Source organism: Zalophus californianus, chromosome 10 (assembly GCF_009762305.2).
Source record: "Zalophus californianus isolate mZalCal1 chromosome 10, mZalCal1.pri.v2, whole genome shotgun sequence".
Classification (NCBI taxonomy): Eukaryota; Metazoa; Chordata; class Mammalia; order Carnivora; family Otariidae; genus Zalophus; species Zalophus californianus.
Genome location: NC_045604.1, coordinates 83,867,111 through 83,888,119, shown reverse-complemented (window position 1 = coordinate 83,888,119; position 21,009 = coordinate 83,867,111). Strand labels below are relative to the sequence as shown.

Genomic DNA, 21,009 nt, shown 5'->3' with positions numbered 1-21,009 from the left:
GTGGATAATTGTTCTTAACACTTGGAACCAAAAGATCATTAAGCAATAGAGACTCAGTAATCTATAATGATCTACAATTCATGGTCTAGAAAGTCACTTCCTTCTCAGGAGTTCTCAGAATTGAAGATTGGAGAGCCCTTTCATTAAACTCAGGGAATGAAGAAGCCTCTCACTCTGAGCAGAAAGAAGACAACCAGACCTAGGTGAAGATAGGAGGAACTGGGGAAAAGCTGGCCTGCTGGTCTACCTTAAGAGTTGTTCTATGTCGGCGTAGGTGGAATGGGGTGGAGAGGGGCGAATTCCAAAGTGGCAGCCGAGATGGCTTGGGGGTATGTTGGGAATTGGGTATCATTTTGATCATTATTGGTATAAGGGTCTTCCCAAGATTTAGTAGCCATTCTCCAATAAACTGGGGAGAGATTGCACACCCTACCATTTACTCCCGGCTGCTAACCCCATCCATTCAAGTGGCCCACACTGCACACCAGCGCTGCTATCACCACGGGAGGGTGCCAGAAATGTCTGGGTGGGTTTCTTTTTCAAAAAGCTTTCTGAGATATAATTCACACGCTGTCTTAGTTCATGCTGCTCTAACAGTAACGTTAGAGCAGAGAGTAACGTTAGAGACTGGGTAGTTTATAAACAAAAGAAGTTTCTTCCTCACACTACTGGAGGTGAAATCTAAGATCAAGGCACCAGCAGATTTAGTGTCTCGTGAGAAACTGATTCCTCGCTCATAAATGACACCAACTTCCCACTATGTCTTTACCTGGTGGAAAGCCAAGAAAGGCGAGGGAACTCTCAGGGGTCTCTTTTAGATATGTTCTAATTCCATTCATGAGGGTTCCACCTTATGACCTAATCACCTCCCAAAGACCCCACCTCTGATTACCATGACACTGGAGATAAATTTCAACCTATGAGTGGGGGTGGTAGGTGAGGGGAACAAAACATTCAGTCTAGAGCACACACCATAAAATTCATTCCTTTAAAGTGTATCATTTTTTTTTTAAAGATTTTATTTATTTCTTGGACAGAGAGAGACACAGCGAGAGAGGGAACACAAGCAGGGGGAGTGGGAGAGGGAGAAGCAGGCTCCCCGTGGAGCAGGGAGCCTGATGGGGGGCTCGATCCCAGGACCCTGGGACCATGACCCGAGCCAAAGGCAGACGCTTAACGACTGAGCCACCCAGGCGCCCCTAAAGTGTATCATATCATGGCTTTTAGAACATTCACAGATGTGTGCACCCATCAGTCATCCCTTTTAGAATATTTTAATTACCCGCAGAAGGAAACACACACCCTCCTTAGCCATCAGCCCCAAGCCCCTACCCCAGGCTAAGTAGGGTGGGTTTTTTTCTGGTTTTCTTTTAACTATGGGTGAGTCAGGGACTTAAACATATCAATATATCACAGAGGTATTGCCCACCGATTTCACAATTTGCTCCCAGCAGGCAGGACCCAAAGTCCAAGTCCCAACATCAGCATTTCATTGCATTGGAATATTCATGCAAGTCCATGATATTTCTCCCATTCCAGCATCCCCCTCATGCTCTTAGATACATTTCTAGGGTGAGGGGTAGGGGATGACACAACTATATGGTGCCATAACACTCCTCACTTTGTTTCCCTTTTTTTTCCCCCAAGCCATCATTTTACAATTTATTGACCAAACAAGGGATCGAGTATCTCTCATCCACTGATGGGATCTTTGTATATACACACTGTTAGTAAGTCCCATTTGGAACAGCTGAAAATCTTTTAGCAAAAGTTTTGAAGATGACCTCATAAACTCAATTTAAATTTTACCAGTTAAATTAGGTCAAGTGGAAGGAACTCAAATGAGTAGCTACTCGTCAATCAGAGCCCATTATTTTGTAAGGTATCAGCCCACATGCGCCCCCTGCCCCAAACTTAAACTCCACCTTGACTCAATTATTGAAAACCCACATGTAAGGCCGTGAAAGGATGAATTCCCATCCCTCAGTTTCTCAATCCCAGGTTTAAAAAAATAAAAACAAAAACTAAGGAACACTTACCAACCAGTTAGGAAAATTAAAGTCTGCATAGTTATGAATCAGAATTGTCCCATTACAACCAAGTTGTGTACAATTACACCAATTGGTTCTGTGTACAATCTAGAAGACCAGAACAATATTTAGAATACAAAAGCTGTAAGAAATAGGTTCCTAACTACACAAGTTCAAATGGGTATGCAAAAACTGATGTCTCTGGAGACTCTTCATCCCTTTACATTTCAAAGAAATAGACTTTCTGTAAAAATATATACAATTTTTACAGACAAATACATTTACAAGATGCTTTAACCTTAAAAATTGAGGCTATTCTCATATTTGCAACTCTAAGTATCGAGCCTTAAGTCGAGTATTCTTGGCCATCACCAGGCTATTAAAACTAAACCACGCAAACCAAGCCAAAGCAGAACAGGTAGAAAAGTCCTGAGCACTTGGACTTTCTATTCAGGAAGTATACCTGGGAAAGCTAATTACAGGGCAAAAGCTTCCCTTCACACTCTGTTGTACAGTACTCAGGCTTCTAGTCATAGTTCTATTAGCTGTAGCTTCAATCCATTTTATACAGATCAATGCCATTGCCACTGCTTCTCTTGTAACGCTATAAGAAGTTAATGAATTCAGTGGACATATTTAATGGACTCTAGGACTAGCCTGGCTACTGGCCACTCTCCTGTTCTAGACGAGGAAATTAAGTCTCTTCAACCCCACCATCTTCACTAAATCGAAAAGTCCTCCTCCATGGCCTCCCAAAGTTTGCCTGTTGCTGAACTGACCTCTGCTTCTTTTAGACAGTGACTCTTCAAGGAGGACTACTTTTCCCATGTATTTATTCCTGTTAGCCATAATCCTCTTGCCACCTGCTGTTGTACGTTGCTAGCCTCGAACTCTTGGGGGTTACAGCCTGGACAGCTCAAAGTCCAGCTTCATAAATACCTTTGATTTCACAGGAGTCCTAGGTGGTTTTGGTGCGGGTTGGTTAAAAGTCAATCATTGCACTTAAAAGGCTATCTTATTAGATATGCCAAACCAACTCCTACTCCAACAACACCTGCAAGAGCCAGCAACACATTTCTGACGCCACCTTCTAGGTCCTGTACGTGGAAGGACTCCACAAACCCATCCCAGGCTCTTTGTTTCACTAGCCAGTCTCGTTTTGTCCTCACGAGAACATCTGTGATGCTTTCTGCTAAGGGTTCGATGCAGCTTTCTTGGTTTATCCTCTTCAAGTGTTTGGCCACAAAGGCACCAAAAGAAATAAGAGTCACAATCCTGCCCCAGTTTGTTACTCCGTCACTGAAAACGTGGACCATCACTGGACACAAAGATTTGACATCGTCTTCGTTTTTGATGTCCAGTTTCCGAAGCATACCTCGGAAGGCCGTCTCGTGGTTGCGCTGTAGCTGGTCCCCGACCCGTCGGAGGGCCTCTAACGCCTTCGGGCCGGCCGCCCCAGACCCGGCCAGTGGTCTCGCGTCCTTGGCGCCTGTTGCCTGCTCCCGAAGGTACCGAGAGATAATCTCCAGCGACAGCCGGTACAACTCGTCTTCCTCCTCCTCTGCTGGGGGTGGCGTCGAGGGCAGTGAGCCGTCCCTGCAAGGGCCACTGCTGGCCTCCCCGACCGACTCCAGCAAGGGCAGGACAGCCGGCCGCTTCCCCAGAGGTTCCGGCTCGTACCCGTCCAGCTCCTCTTCGGGCGACATGATGGCGTCGGCGGCTGGGCCTTCCATCTCTCCAGGCGGCGGCGACGCGCGGCGAGTGGGCTCGAAGAACAGCAGCCTCGGGGCGCGGGGGGCGTCGCGGTGACGTCGGGGCCCTCGGCGCTAACGGGCGAGGGTCGCGCGACCCTCCGGGCGTCCGGCGCAAGAGTGGCCGGGGCACTGGCGCCGGCGCTTCCGCCAATCCCCGCACCGGCTTCCCCTCCCCCTCCCTCCCGCGGGGCCGGGGCCTCCTTCCCCGAAGCCAAAAGCCGCCCTCCGGAAGAGGAGGCCCCGCCGCTGCCGGCCCCTAACCCGGCCGCCCCGCAGTGGAGGTTGAGTCCAGTTACTGCTGCCGCCTGCTGTGGGGCAGGCCCTGATTCCTCAGTGTAAGGAAACCTGTTTCCCCTTTTTTTCCCCTGTACCTTATCAGTATCTTAAGGGTCTTGGAGACATTTGGGATTTATGAAACGGACCTGCAGGCATTTGGCATTTGGGAAACACAATCCCTTGTCCCCAAAGAGGTAGGTGAGGGCTGTTATCATCTGGTCTTTTCGGGAACCCCAGACCAGCATTTAGGAGGTACACATTCCAGGCATCCGGGAATCCGTGCTCTCTTAGGTCACACTTCCGAGCAGCAGAGCCTAAGACAAGGACATATGTGCAAGTGACTTATTGAGGAAGTGTTCACAGGAGGAATTCGTATGGGAAAATGCATAATTAAGCCTTTCATCTGGTGATTCATACATTTCCAATTTATTCTTTGTTGCTTATTTTCAAATTTGGGAAGTATATCCATCTGCTTTGTTACAGTTTTCCATTCATTGAGCATACTTTCCAACAGATTCGATATAATCTGAATCTTTCCCCTGGCCTAGGGTGATCAGCTGTTGGGAAAGCAAAAGAAAGGACCCAACCACACCACAAGAACAACAGCAGCAAAAACCTAGGCTAATCGCTATTGCGTGGACAGCAACATGGCTGCCACTCCATTTCCCACTTCCAAATCTTGCACAAATATGTCTGCAGCTCCTGCTGACGGGGAACCCTAGAAGGAAGGGAGTTCTGAGAAAAGCATTTCCATTGTAGCTGAGGTGATATAATACAAATTCGACACAGTTTGTCAGCTCCAAATGACCAGCCCAGTGAAAGCTGGGGTTGGGGAGGAAACCCAAGTAACTTCTTTCCAACAGAGCTAATTCAAACAGAAGCATATTAAAGCCATGAAACAGCTTGGTTAGGGACAGTTCTTTGTACGGTGGAGGTGATATCACCATCATGACGACGATACACAAGTGACTACTATTTTCCCCCATGTAGTTGTGGAAGCATTAAAAAAACAAAAACAAATCCAAAAAAAACCAAGAACAAAAACCCAGGACCTACTTCCTTTATTTCTTCTACTATGAATAATTGAGAGTATTATTGAGCCATTAAAAGAAACAAAGTACTGACGCTACAGTGCAGATGAACTTTGAAAATATTAGGCTTGCTCTACATCAGATGTCGTGAGGAAGATGCAAATCAGAACAACAGTGAGACGGCACCACATACCTATTAGAATTGCCAAAATCCCGAAGACTGACGTTAATAAACGCCGAGGAGGATGTGGAGCAACAGGAACGCGCATTAATTGCTGGTGGGAATGAATGCAAAACGGTACAGATACTTTGGAAGCCAGTTCGGTAGTTTCTTATAGAACTAAGCATACTTATGCCATGTGCAATGACATGGATAAAGCTAGAGAGTGGAATGCTAAGTGAAGTTAAGTCTGTGAAAGACAAATACCAAATGATTTCACTCACATGTGGAATTTAAGAAACAAATGGAACAAAGAGGGTAAAAAGAGAGACAGAGACAAACCAAGAAACAGACGCTTAACTACAGAGAACACAGGGATGAAGGAGCGCACTTGTGATCAACACTGGGTGACGTATGGGAGTGTTCTATCAATATATAACCCTGTATGTGAACTATCTGGAATTTAAATAAAAACTTTAAGGGGCGCCCGGATGGCTCAGTCGGTTAAGTGTCCTACTCTTGATTTCAGCTCAGGTCTCAATCTCAGGGTCATGAGTTCAAACCCCGCATTGGGCTCCACACTGGGTATGGAGGAGCCTCCCTTAAAAAAAAGAGAATTCCATAAAAACTTTTTAAAAACCCACAAGACTAAACATATTCTTACCATACAACCTAGCAATCATGCCTTTTGGTATTTACCCAAAGGGCTTGAAAACTTATGTCCACACAGAAACCTGCACATGGATGTTTCTAACAACTTGATTCACAGTTGGAAGCAACTGAGAGGTTAAGTAACTGGCCCAAGGTCACACAGTCGATAAGTAGGAGATCTGGGATTTGGATCCCTCTTCGTCTGACTCTAGAACCTGCGCTCAGAATTGCTAAGTATGGCCTTGCATGACCAAGGTGGACTGTGACTTTCAGAAAGAAATACACTTGACAGAGGGACCCCAGACATACCCACATGCACACACATGCACACACGAGACAAAAACCAAAATCTCACAAAGTCAAAATTTACCCTTATTTTTTTTTAAAGATTTTATTTATTTCTTGGACAGAGAGAGACAGCGAGAGAGGGAACACAAGCAGGGGGAGTGGGAGAGGGAGAAGCGACTCCCTGTGGAGCAGGGAGCCCGATGAGGGGCTTGATCCCAGGACCCTGGGACCATGACCCGAGCCGAAAGCAGACGCTTAACGACTGACCCACCCCGGTGCCCCTAAAGTGTATCATTTCATGGCTTTTAGAACATTCCCAGGTGTGTGCACCCATCACAGTCATCCCTTTTGGAATATTTTAATTACCCGCAGAAGGAAACACACACCCTCCTTAGCCATCAGCCCCAAGCCCCTACCCCGGGCCAAGTAGGGTGGGTTTTTTTGTTTTGTTGTTTTAACTATGGATGAGACAGGGACATAAACATATCAATACATCACAGAGGTGTTGCCCACCTATTTCACAATTTGCTCCCAGCAGGCAGGACCCAAAGTCCAAGTCCCAACATCAGCATTTCATTGCATTGGAATATTCATGCAAGTCCATGATATTTCTCCCATTCCAGCATCCCCCTCATGCTCTTAGATACATTTCTAGGGTGAGGGGTAGGGGATGACACAACTATATGGTGCCATAACACTCCTCACTTTGTTTCCCTTTTTTTTCCCCCAAGCCATCATTTTACAATTTATTGACCAAACAAGGGATCGAGTATCTCTCATCCACTGATGGGATCTTTGTATATACACACTGTTAGTAAGTCCCATTTGGAACAGCTGAAAATCTTTTAGCAAAAGTTTTGAAGATGACCTCATAAACTCAATTTAAATTTTACCAGTTAAATTAGGTCAAGTGGAAGGAACTCAAATGAGTAGCTACTCGTCAATCAGAGCCCATTATTTTGTAAGGTATCAGCCCACATGCGCCCCCTGCCCAAAACTTAAACTCCACCTTGACTCAATTATTGAAAACCCACATGTAAGGCCGTGAAAGGATGAATTCCCATCCCTCAGTTTCTCAATCCCAGGTTTAAAAAAATAAAAACAAAAACTAAGGAATACTTACCAACCAGATAGGAAAATTAAAGTCTGCATAGTTATGAATCAGAATTGTCCCATTACAACCAAGTTGTGTACAATTACACCAATTGGTTCTGTGTACAATCTAGAAGACCAGAACAATATTTAGAATACAAAAGCTGTAAGAAATAGGTTCCTAACTACACAAGTTCAAATGGGTATGCAAAAACTGATGTCTCTGGAGACTCTTCATCCCTTTACATTTCAAAGAAATAGACTTTCTGTAAAAATATATACAATTTTTACAGACAAATACATTTACAAGATGCTTTAACCTTAAAAATTGAGGCTATTCTCATATTTGCAACTCTAAGTATCGAGCCTTAAGTCGAGTATTCTTGGCCATCACCAGGCTATTAAAACTAAACCACTCAAACCAAGCCAAAGCAGAACAGGTAGAAAAGTCCTGAGCACTTGGACTTTCTATTCAGGAAGTATACCTGGGAAAGCTAATTATAGGGCAAAAGCTTCCCTTCACACTCTGTTGTACAGTACTCAGGCTTCTAGTCATAGTTCTATTAGCTGTAGCTTCAATCCATTTTATACAGATCAATGCCATTGCCACTGCTTCTCTTGTAACGCTATAAGAAGTTAATGAATTCAGTGGACATATTTAATGGACTCTAGGACTAGCCTGGCTACTGGCCACTCTCCTGTTCTAGACGAGGAAATTAAGTCTCTTCAACCCCACCATCTTCACTAAATCGAAAAGTCCTCCTCCACGGCCTCCCAAAGTTTGCCTGTTGCTGAACTGACCTCTGCTTCTTTTAGACAGTGACTCTTCAAGGAGGACTACTTTTCCCATGTATTTATTCCTGTTAGCCATAATCCTCTTGCCACCTGCTGTTGTACGTTGCTAGCCTCGAACTCTTGGGGGTTACAGCCTGGACAGCTCAAAGTCCAGCTTCATAAATACCTTTGATTTCACAGGAGTCCTAGGTGGTTTTGGTGCGGGTTGGTTAAAAGTCAATCATTGCACTTAAAAGGCTATCTTATTAGATATGCCAAACCAACTCCTACTCCAACAACACCTGCAAGAGCCAGCAACACATTTCTGACGCCACCTTCTAGGTCCTGTACGTGGAAGGACTCCACAAACCCATCCCAGGCTCTTTGTTTCACTAGCCAGTCTCGTTTTGTCCTCACGAGAACATCTGTGATGCTTTCTGCTAAGGGTTCGATGCAGCTTTCTTGGTTTATCCTCTTCAAGTGTTTGGCCACAAAGGCACCAAAAGAAATAAGAGTCACAATCCTGCCCCAGTTTGTTACTCCGTCACTGAAAACGTGGACCATCACTGGACACAAAGATTTGACATCGTCTTCGTTTTTGATGTCCAGTTTCCGAAGCATACCTCGGAAGGCCGTCTCGTGGTTGCGCTGTAGCTGGTCCCCGACCCGTCGGAGGGCCTCTAACGCCTTCGGGCCGGCCGCCCCAGACCCGGCCAGTGGTCTCGCGTCCTTGGCGCCTGTTGCCTGCTCCCGAAGGTACCGAGAGATAATCTCCAGCGACAGCCGGTACAACTCGTCTTCCTCCTCCTCTGCTGGGGGTGGCGTCGAGGGCAGTGAGCCGTCCCTGCAAGGGCCACTGCTGGCCTCCCCGACCGACTCCAGCAAGGGCAGGACAGCCGGCCGCTTCCCCAGAGGTTCCGGCTCGTACCCGTCCAGCTCCTCTTCGGGCGACATGATGGCGTCGGCGGCTGGGCCTTCCATCTCTCCAGGCGGCGGCGACGCGCGGCGAGTGGGCTCGAAGAACAGCAGCCTCGGGGCGCGGGGGGCGTCGCGGTGACGTCGGGGCCCTCGGCGCTAACGGGCGAGGGTCGCGCGACCCTCCGGGCGTCCGGCGCAAGAGTGGCCGGGGCACTGGCGCCGGCGCTTCCGCCAATCCCCGCACCGGCTTCCCCTCCCCCTCCCTCCCGCGGGGCCGGGGCCTCCTTCCCCGAAGCCAAAAGCCGCCCTCCGGAAGAGGAGGCCCCGCCGCTGCCGGCCCCTAACCCGGCCGCCCCGCAGTGGAGGTTGAGTCCAGTTACTGCTGCCGCCTGCTGTGGGGCAGGCCCTGATTCCTCAGTGTAAGGAAACCTGTTTCCCCTTTTTTTCCCCTGTACCTTATCAGTATCTTAAGGGTCTTGGAGACATTTGGGATTTATGAAACGGACCTGCAGGCATTTGGCATTTGGGAAACACAATCCCTTGTCCCCAAAGAGGTAGGTGAGGGCTGTTATCATCTGGTCTTTTCGGGAACCCCAGACCAGCATTTAGGAGGTACACATTCCAGGCATCCGGGAATCCGTGCTCTCTTAGGTCACACTTCCGAGCAGCAGAGCCTAAGACAAGGACATATGTGCAAGTGACTTATTGAGGAAGTGTTCACAGGAGGAATTCGTATGGGAAAATGCATAATTAAGCCTTTCATCTAGTGACTCATACATTTCCAATTTATTCTTTGTTGCTTATTTTCAAATTTGGGAAGTATATCCATATGCTTTGTTACAGTTTTCCATTCATTGAGCATACTTTCCAACAGATTCGATATAATCTGAATCTTTCCCCTGGCCTAGGGTGATCAGCTGTTGGGAAAGCAAAAGAAAGGACCCAACCACACCACAGGAACAACAGCAGCAAAAACCTAGGCTAATCGCTATTGCGTGGACAGCAACATGGCTGCCACTCCATTTCCCACTTCCAAATCTTGCACAAATATGTCTGCAGCTCCTGCTGACGGGGAACCCTAGAAGGAAGGGAGTTCTGAGAAAAGCATTTCCATTGTAGCTGAGGTGATATAATACAAATTCGACACAGTTTGTCAGCTCCAAATGACCAGCCCAGTGAAAGCTGGGGTTGGGGAGGAAACCCAAGTAACTTCTTTCCAACAGAGCTAATTCAAACAGAAGCATATTAAAGCCATGAAACAGCTTGGTTAGGGACAGTTCTTTGTACGGTGGAGGTGATATCACCATCATGACGACGATACACAAGTGACTACTATTTTCCCCCATGTAGTTGTGGAAGCATTAAAAAAACAAAAACAAATCCAAAAAAAACCAAGAACAAAAACCCAGGACCTACTTCCTTTATTTCTTCTACTATGAATAATTGAGAGTATTATTGAGCCATTAAAAGAAACAAAGTACTGACGCTACAGTGCAGATGAACTTTGAAAATATTAGGCTTGCTCTACATCAGATGTCGTGAGGAAGATGCAAATCAGAACAACAGTGAGACGGCACCACATACCTATTAGAATTGCCAAAATCCCGAAGACTGACGTTAATAAACGCCAAGGAGGATGTGGAGCAACAGGAACGCGCATTAATTGCTGGTGGGAATGAATGCAAAACGGTACAGATACTTTGGAAGCCAGTTCGGTAGTTTCTTATAGAACTAAGCATACTTATGCCATGTGCAATGACATGGATAAAGCTAGAGAGTGGAATGCTAAGTGAAGTAAGTCTGTGAAAGACAAATACCAAATGATTTCACTCACATGTGGAATTTAAGAAACAAATGGAACAAAGAGGGTAAAAAGAGAGACAGAGACAAACCAAGAAACAGACGCTTAACTACAGAGAACACAGGGATGAAGGAGCGCACTTGTGATCAACACTGGGTGACGTATGGGAGTGTTCTATCAATATATAACCCTGTATGTGAACTATCTGGAATTTAAATAAAAACTTTAAGGGGCGCCCGGATGGCTCAGTCGGTTAAGTGTCCTACTCTTGATTTCAGCTCAGGTCTCAATCTCAGGGTCATGAGTTCAAACCCCGCATTGGGCTCCACACTGGGTATGGAGGAGCCTCCTTTAAAAAAAAGAGAGAGAATTCCATAAAAACTTTTTAAAAACCCACAAGACTACACATATTCTTACCATACAACCTAGCAATCATGCCTTTTGGTATTTACCCAAAGGGCTTGAAAACTTATGTCCACACAGAAACCTGCACATGGATGTTTCTAACAACTTGATTCACAGTTGGAAGCAACTGAGAGGTTAAGTAACTGGCCCAAGGTCACACAGTCGATAAGTAGGAGATCTGGGATTTGGATCCCTCTTCGTCTGACTCTAGAACCTGCGCTCAGAATTGCTAAGTATGGCCTTGCATGACCAAGGTGGACTGTTGACTTTCAGAAAGAAATACACTTGACAGAGGGACCCCAGACATACCCACATGCACACACATGCACACACGAGACAAAAACCAAAATCTCACAAAGTCAAAATTTACCCTTATTTTTTTTTAAAGATTTTATTTATTTCTTGGACAGAGAGAGACACAGTGAGAGAGGGAAAGCAAGCAGGGGGAGTGGGAGAGGGAGAAGTAGGCTCCCCGCAGAGCAGGTAGCCCGATGTGGGGTTCCATCCCAGGACCCTGGGACCATGACCCAAGCCGAAGGCAGACGCTTAAGGATGAACCACCCAGGCACCTCAAAACTTACCCTTATTACATGGGATGCACTCTGATGTTTTCTAATCTCTTCTATTTTAATTTGTATTTATTTATTTATATGTTACATAATCTCCATGTCGAACCTGGGGCTTGAACTCACAACCCCAAAGAGTCACATGCTCTACTTACTGAGCCACCCAGTCGCCCCCTAATTATTTTTCTATATGGTTACACCCCACTAAATTTATTTCCACACCTACTAATGGATTGCCGCCTGCAATTGGGCAGATCGCTATACTAAGCTATGCTAAGTCTTCAGCACTTAAACACTTACCGAGGATGACGACGAGCCAGGTGGTAAACTTGACTAGAGATCTCAAGAGAAATGAGACATGGCCCCTAGCTTCAGAGATTTTGCATTCTAGGGCAGAAGGGTCAGAGAAAGAAATGACTCATGTTATTTGCACATCTGTAATGTACCAAGCTCTTTGCCAGACATGTACATACCTGATGTCACTGACTTTCAGGACAAGTGTATGAATTAGGCCAGTGCTTCTCAAATTCGAAGGTGCATGTGAATCACCTGAGGGTCTTGTTACAGTGCACATCCTGTTTCAGGTCTGGAGCAGGGCGCCGAGATGCTGTATATCTCACAAGCTCCCAGCCAATGCCTTTGCTATTAATCCAGGGATCCTACTTTGAGTGGTAAGGAGTCATTTATTTTTTAAGCTGATGATTGAGTTCTTATATACCAGGCATCATGCTCAGCACTCAGGATGTGAATGCAGAGGTCTGTGGTTGCAAACTTTGTGCTCACAGCCAAGGAAGTGGGAGCACTTGTGCTCAAGATGCAGGGAATGGAAATAATAGTAGATGGGACCGGGGTGGGGGAAGGGAGCCAGAACAAGGCCAGGCTCCAGGGCCAGTTTCCAGGGCCAGAGGGCCAGGCTCAGGGACAAGCGGGTAATTTTATGGGCAATTTGGCTGTCATGAAGGGCATGATGTGGCGAGCTGGTGGTCAGGGTAGGCTCACATTTGTCCCTCCGGATTCCTTGCAGCCAAGAAGCCTCTGGCTCAGGGCAGGTCACATCGAACACATGCCCTGTGAGGCAGCGCTTCCTGCAATAGCCTTGGACTCTTCACTGGGTAGCTTCCAAATGAATCTTTGGGGACAGACTTGGCAAATAGCACAGTGGGTCTGGCCCCCAAAGGGCTCCACAGCCTGTGATCTGTCTATCCGGACACCTGCCCCTCAGCAAGACACTCAGCTTAACAATCAAAGCCACCATGGCTCTGAAATGCTCACATATTTATTCCACTCACTCTCTGCAATTTGTTTTTGTATGATTTCTAGAGCTGGAGGGTTTCCAACCCCAGGGAACAGCTTAGTTAGACCATTGCTGACTGCAAAAAGATTCAGTGCCCTTCAACAGACACAAATGAAAGCCAGCCTTGTCCCACACCCTGTAGTAGGCATTGGGAGCACAGAAATTTGAAAATATGAAAAAGAGGTCCCAATGTGGTCATCCAAGCTACGTGGCCCCTACTGCTGAAAGGTGTCTCATAGGAAACCACATGGCCAGTAACCATAGGAAATAACGCTCAGACTCCATAATGAAGTAAAGTCTAGGACCCAGATGGGTCCATCCTTCAGATAGGCAAAAAGCTAAAAAACAGAAAAGATTTGTTGTTGTAGATATTCTGGTGAAATGGACACCCTCATACACTGTTGGGTCGTTTAAGTTGTAACGCTTTTGTGGAGGTAATTTGGAGGTTTCTAGCGAGAGGTGGGAATGTGTTCCATGGCCTTTGACTCCGTCATTTCCTTCCAAGAGCCCATCACTGAAGAAAGAGGCAAACGGAGGAAGCGGCATAAAAATCAAGAGGTCTGTGTTGTGAGCACATGTGCCTTGGGACTCCCATTGCGAGTCATGAAGGAATTGATAATCTGGACGTTCTGTAGGACAAGAGGGGACAGATCTAAAGAAATGTTGCTTGCTAACTGTCTTCTCACCCTACTCTTGTGCCTCTGAAAACCCTGGATTATATCCAGCCTCCACCCTTGAGGGGCTTATAACCCAGTATGGGAGACAAGTGCTTACATAAAAATAATGAACTCGCAGCTGAGTGGGATGCATTCTGTAATGGGGGGACAATACCAGGAGCCAGTGCTTATCAAGGTCCTGCTGTGTGCCAGGCATTCCATTTGCATGATCTCGACTGAGGCTTTCTGAGAACTCAGTGGGCTAAATGATAGTATTCCCATTTTACTGATATGAAAACAGAGCTATGAAGAACTTAAGTAGTTTGGCCAAAGTCTCACGACTAGTAATTGGCCGAACGAGTCAAGATTCTGGCTCCAAGTTGGCTGATTCCAAAACCAGCACCCTCCCCATGATAATATCGCGGTCCTCCTGGGCTTTCTCACGGAGGTGCCCAAATTCAGATAACTTCCTGAGAGCCACCATGAGAAGCCACTGCCCTGGGGGCAGGGATGTCTCTATTTTTTTTTCTTTAAAATTTTTATTGTTATGTTAATCACCATACATTACATCATTAGTTTTTGATGTAGTGTTCCATGATTCATTGTTTGTGCATAACACCCAGTGCTCCACGCAGAATGTGAGGGCTGTCTCTATTTTATGTGTTTAGCCAGGACCCTTAACTGGATTCCTGACTTAATTTGTATATCACTCAAAACGCAAAGGCATCCTAAGAGAGCAAATCTTGTGCGTACAGCGGGCACACGAGGAATCCCTACTTATTTATTCCTTCAGAATGATGGAAAGAGAGATGACATAGTGGTTAAGCACATAGGCTCTAGACCCAGACCACCAGGGTTTGAATCTCAGCTCCCATTTACTAGCTGGGTGACCTTGGGCATGTTACTTAACCTCTCTGTGCTTCAGTTACCAACAAACACCAAGTTTTGGTGAACTAAATGAGTTAATATTTGTGAAGCCCTTAGAACGGTGTCTGGCATCGAGGGGATGCTATTTGTTAATGCTTCAGTAGCTGGTGGGAAATTTCATCTTTATTTTCCTATATTTATATAGGAAATAGATTAATTTGGATAAAATTCAACTACATTTGTTTAGATAAAAATACATTGATGTTTTGGGATGAGACCACACTGTGCCCTTCCCTCAAAGGTCATGCTCAAACAACGAAACATGCCCCACTAAGATACCTTTCAAAGCGAGGGGTTTTATCTACCAAAGAGCCTCTGTTTTGTTTAGTATCATCATGGATGTTTGGATGTGGATTTGGACAGAGAAGGTGAATTGCTCCTCACACTAAAGGGATAAAGAGTTGAATAGGAATCCAAGCAAGGCCAGACACTCAGGTTGGGTGCTAGATATGAGAAGCAGTCAGAGCGTGGGCTCTGTGGTGTCCCAGCTGAAGAACTTGGGAGAACAGAAACACCCAGACAGACAACCAGGGGGATGACATGACCAGCTTAATGTGCCCCCACAGTCCTGTGACCCCACAACTCCTCAGTGAAGTCAATCATTTCTCCCACATTCTTGGTGTGATCAGATCTCTGCAGAAATTGGTGTAGGGCATGGGTTCCGACTTAGGGTCTGGGTGGCGGGAGCACAGAGAGGCTGGGGGAACTGACATCCGGGTCTTAGCCAGGTAAGGTGCTCACTGGTGGCTTGCCATGTGGGAAAGCTGCAGCTCCCCGTGGTGACTGCTATGAGAACATCACATGGTTGGTGCTCACCTGCTGGGGCTGATGAGGTAGCCTCTTGGCCACAGGGATGGGAGCCCCACTCTGTTCCTGATGTCGCAGTGGTAGCCCTTCACTAGAGGAACTCCTGGGCTGGGTAACTAATTTGCTTAAAGTAAGTGAGCAGACACCCAAAATGAGTGTTCCTTTTGCCTTGGGCTGAGTTGAGAATGGGTGCAGGCAGTGGGAAGGAAAACAAGATTGGAAGGAGGGAAAAAAGGAACATATACTCTGTATTCCTGTATAAGCTAAGTTGGGTAACAAAGGGATCCCAAAATATGGTCATTTCTGGTTTGTTTGTTTTTGTTATTTATATTTTATTATGTTTATTGATTTATTATTGCTCGCTTTTGTAAGAGTTCAGAGGTGAGTGGTCTAGGCTGGTGGAGCAACTCTGATCCACACAGTCATTCAGGAAAGAAACTTCCTTCCATTTTGTTCTGTGTAATGGTGTTGCCACACCCATCCAACATTCACCCATGAGAAAAGGAAAGAGGAAAGGTACTTGGCAAGAAATCTCCTTTGAAGCAAGTAATGCAGAGGTCCCCATGGCAACTGCCCACCAGAGGGCCCCTGGTGCCCTCCAACCACCGCTGACTCAGACCAAAGCCATCCAACTTGCCACAGACTCCCCCATGCATCCCAGACAATCTCCTATCACTGTCCACTCATAAAACCGGTGACCTACATCACAAATACCCCAGGCAGGGCTCCAGCCTAATTCAGAAGCCTCGAAATTCTCCAGCAGGCATTCCAAGACTTCCAAGGTCAAAAAGCCCAAGGTAACTTCACAGAAGAGCCAGGACTCCTCCAGGAATCTGGCCAAGCAGCCCCTGGAAAAGCCCCACGCCCAGCACTTTTGAGCTTAGCACCTCCTGCCACTTTGACCTCTGCCCCCTCCCACCAAAGTGGCTACAGGATCCAGAGCTTCATTACCCTTACCCATCCCCAAGGCCACAGCATCTCCATCCCTGAGAACTGCCCAGCTGAGCTCAAGTTGCTGGGTCAGTTATGTATACCCAGGAAGAGCCTGAACCTGACCAAGTTTCCTCCCATGCAGCTAGCCTCCCCAGTAGCCAAAGGCAAAAGGGCAAGACCGAGCATAGGAGTGGGAAGCCCGCTTCTGCATTGGCCTGTTTCTCCTCAACCCAGACCCAGCAGCTCCTGGGAGTGATACTTCCTTTTCAGAATTTGACTCAGCAATGATTTCTCTCTCCTTTTTCTCTCTTTCTCTCACTCCTCCCTACTCCACGACCCCCCCAACCCCATCATCCTCTCCTTTGGACACTCACAGATTCTTCCCACCTTGGAAGGTAAGGCAGAAACTTCTAGTTGCCTATACATCAATTCACCTTTTATTCCTTCCAAAAGAATTCATATGCCTGGCTAGAAAAACTGTATTTCCCAGATTCCCTTTCAGGGAGAATTCTGGCCAATGAGATATGGAAATAGAAGTTGTTGGATAAGGTTTCTGGGAAAGCTCTCTGAAAGGGGGCTGACTCAGATGATAGTCATGCTTTTGCTCCTATCCCTTCCTTCCTGCCACTTGGATGGGAGAGCAGTGGCTGCAGCAACCACTTGTGACCATGAGATGACCTTGACATTGAAAGGCACATGCTAACGATAGTGTGGGGCAGAAAGCCAGAGGAACCTGGATCTCTGCTTGGCAAGAAATCTCCTTTGAAGCAAGTAATGCAGAGGTCCCCATTCGACAATGCCGAACTGTCTTTCCGACTCTGGACACCTGCCTCCGGATTTTTTTCATGTGAGAGACAACGCTCTATCTTATAAAGCACCATTAATTGGATTCTCAAGCAGGGACAATTTTGTCTCCGAGGGGACACTGGGCGATGTCTGGAGATACATTATTGTTGTCACAACGTGGAGGAGTACTACCGGCATCTGGTGGGTAGAGGCCAGGGATATTGCTGATCACCCTATAACATACAGGATAGCCCTCCTTTCGCGCCCCACCCCCCAACACACAGAATCATCTGGCTCAAAATATCAATGGCGCCAAGGCTGGGAACAGAGCTCTATAGGTACCAAAGCCCAATTTTTAGCTGGGCACAGGGCTGCCTGGAATAATGACCACATGTGACCAAGATCTGGCCAATGCAAGATGAGTGACTTCTATATCATGCCCTTAAAGGAAGAAGTGTGCCAGGAGGACCCCACACCCCGTATGATGTCACAGAATGAGTCCCCACACTAGCTGGGACTTTTGCCTGAGAGAGAAAGGCAAACTTTCATCTTTTTAGAGCTGACATTATTTTGAGTTTTGGTTACAGCTGTCAAACCCTTGTGCCAACCAACACAAGGTAATATCTCCCTCACTCTTGCACATTCAGAGAACTTCTGGGCTCTGGCTGAAACTCTCTGGAGCGGCTGAGTATCTGCTTTGTTTTGGTAGCAGACCCTGAGGGATGGGAAAGCGCTTTTTAATGGCAATGGCGTCACCACCCCATGGCATTTGCTCTGTTAGTTTATGCCCACAAGTCATCTCTATTCGAGGATGTCAGTTCATCACATTCCCAGACTTTGACTCAGCTCCATTAAGTCTTTGCTTACAGGGCCTCAGGCGGTCTCTTTATGCACAAAAACAATCTCCAGAATACAGAACAGGTGCACATTTCTGGAATTTTAATCTGTCATCCTGGGGAGACTGAAATGAAGGAGTAGGTGCCCAGTCTCTGCTGATGGGTTTGCTGTCCCAGCTGAGCACATCTCGGTTCCCTTGTTCGCTCGTCAAGCTTTGACGGGAGGCTGTGGCTGATCACCTGGATGTCATTAGGATCTCCACGGAGTCATGTCATCCACCCTGTTTCTCGCAGTCCGGGGCCACGTGGCACGTGTCTGGGACACACTGAACACAGTCAGAGGGGCAGTGGAAAAAAAGACTGGCCTGGATATTAAGATTATGTTGCTTCTTACTCCCAAGCCTGCCTTCAACTAGCTGCGTGATTCTTTCTGTTTGCAAGTGACAACACGTCAAAGGGCTTCAGGAGAAGAATAGGGAATTTATTGGCTCCTGTGACTAAGTCTAAAATCAAGGTATGGCTGGATCCAGGGACAATATTCACTGTGTTTCTGTATCTTGGACACTTGTTTCTTTACCATCTGCACGGCATGCATATGCTTCACACACCTTGTTCGAGACAACCCGATAATATGCCTCAGCTCCGAGTCACCTTGCCTTGGCCTGCTGCTTCCTTTGTCACCCTCACTCCTCAGGAGAACTTCTCCAGATGTGCTTTTCAGGTACAAACTGCCCATCCAGAGTCTACACCCCTCATCCCCTCCCTTATTGGGCTCTCGCCCCCCGGGCCACCATACACCTGCTCTAACCACCCCAGGACCAGGTAACAAACAATCAGGGACAGCCCCAATGCCCCCAGAGTCTATTGAAATTATTCAAACCTGCCTCACCTGTTCCTTCCCACGGAAACCACAATAAAGACTCCTAACCGGGCACCTGGGTGGCTCAGTCGGTTAAGCGTCTGCCTTCTGCTCAGTTCTTAATCCCAGGGTCTTGGGATCGAGCCCCATGTCTGGCTCCCTGATCCGTGGGGAGGCTTCTTCTCCCTCTTTCTCTGCCTGCCACTCCTCCTGCTTGTGTTCACACGCTCTCTCTCTGTGTGTCAAATAAATAAAATCTTTTTTAACAAAATTAAGGCTCTTACCCACAGACCCTCCTCCCGGCCCTGCCTGGTGACTGCCGCTTGCATGCTGTCCCCCAGCATGTGACATGTACTCTCTCTCTCCATATCTGTGAGCATAACAAGTTATCTTTTTAATGGCAATCATCTCATCCGTTGACGTTGCCACACCTAAATAATAATAAAGCCTCTAAAACGGGGATGCAGACAGTGTCATCAGGAAGTCTCTCTCTCTCTCTCTCTCTCAGCACTGTTTTCCTTGGAGCTGGCTTCATTCGTAGATAAGCTTCCCCTAAGAGGTGACAGAGGTCAGCTGGCAGTCCCACTGCCCTTCATGGAGTTCAGTGGCCCCCACGGAAGGAGGGCTTCTCTTCCCACCAGGAGTCTTTTTTTTTTTTTTTTAAGATTTTATTTATTTATTTGACAGAGAGACACAGCGAGAGAGGGAACACAAGCAGGGGGAGTGGGAGAGGGAGAAGCAGGCTTCCCGCGGAGCAGGGAGCCCGATGCGGGGCTCGACCCCAGGACCCTGGGATCATGACCTGAGCCGAAGGCAGATGCTTAAGGACTGAGCCACCCAGGCGCCCCCCCACCAGGAGCCTTATACTTGATTTCTATGAGCCTGACTTTGAGTGACACTCTAAGATTCGATCACCAACTACAGTTCTGGCCAATTCTGACACTGTCTACCTGGAGATAACATAGACAGATCCTACAGGTGTTGGGCTCAGTCCTGCAAGACTGACCCCCACACCCCCACCTGGCTTCAGATGCCAATTGCAAGTCCAGGTTGTCACCTGTACGTCTGACCAATCAGCCATAAATTGCAGGTTTCCATGACCCCCTCCGTGGGTTTGATGAATTTGCTAGAGACAGTCACTGAATTCAGGAAAACATGTATTTACTAGATCGCTGGTTTATGATAAAAGAATATAATTCAGGAACAGCCAGCTGAAAGAGATGCCTAGGGCAAGGTATGTAGGAAGGGGCGTGGAGCTTCCATGCTCTCTGAGTGGCCCCCCAGCCCCCCTCTCCCCAAATCTCCACATGTTCACCAACCTGGAAGCTCTCTGAAACCCATCCTTTTAGGTTTGTATGGAAGCTTTGTTACATAGGCAGGATTGACGAAATCATTGGCCTTGGTCATTGAGCTCAGTCCCCAGACTGTCTCTCCCCTCCCCAGAGATGGGAGTGGGAGAGGTGTGGGACTGAAAGTTCCAACCCTCTCTCTATTCACAAGGTTAGCTCCACTGACAGCCTGCCCCCATCCTTAGATGATTAGCATAACAATTGATCCCATCACAGGAAAGTCTAAGGGTTTTAGGAGCTATGAGCCAGGAGCCTGTGGATGAAGAACAAATATTTATTTCTTGTTATAAATCACAATATCACATAGACCCATCCTTGAACCAATCCCTGTGGTCAGACAGCTGGGGTACTCTGTATGATATGGCTCTCTTGGAGCTGGGGAGTGGGAGGGATCTATCCCACCCAAGCCATGGACTGAGAGTGGGAAGGCTGCTTCCCAGAACAAAAAGAAGGTATAGGACAAGAGAAACCCCTGAGTGGTCCCTACCTTAGTTTGGGTTCTCTAGAAGCAGATCCCAGAAACAAGGATTTGACATAAGTAGCTTATTTGTGAGATGACCCCAGAAAGCACCAGTAGGGCACGGGAAAGTGAGACAGGGAAGGGAAGGAAGCCAATACAGGGCGCATTCGTGAGTGGGTTACTGCTTAGGGCAGTTGGGACGCAATCCAGCTGGGGACCTCCGGGAGACTGTATAAAACTCATCTAAGGGACGAGGGAGTTGGGGCATTTATCCACCAGCTTCTATCTGTAACCGCTTGAAGCTACTTAGCTGGAGTGATTCGTGAGCAGACTCTTAGGGCCACCAAGTGGCCCAG

General features: G+C 47.1%; 2 protein-coding genes across 2 annotated transcripts in view; both read right to left on the bottom strand.

The window, feature by feature from the left end:
* Positions 1-1,174: 1,174 nt before the first annotated feature.
* Positions 1,175-4,275, bottom strand: LOC118356016 (induced myeloid leukemia cell differentiation protein Mcl-1 homolog). Its single transcript, XM_035722215.1, is given in 3 exon segments — positions 1,175-3,823; positions 3,826-4,149; positions 4,207-4,275. Coding segments are annotated over 3 exon segments (1,176 nt in total). The 3' UTR covers positions 1,175-3,040.
* Positions 4,276-6,397: 2,122 nt separating this feature from the next.
* The window catches only part of LOC113932555 (induced myeloid leukemia cell differentiation protein Mcl-1 homolog), an 83,087-nt gene continuing 68,475 nt past the window's right edge, over positions 6,398-21,009 (bottom strand). The window contains 2 exon segments of the mRNA XM_035722213.1: positions 6,398-9,097; positions 9,100-9,440. Coding sequence (XP_035578106.1) covers positions 8,315-9,097; positions 9,100-9,440 — 1,124 coding nt within the window. The 3' untranslated portion in view covers positions 6,398-8,314.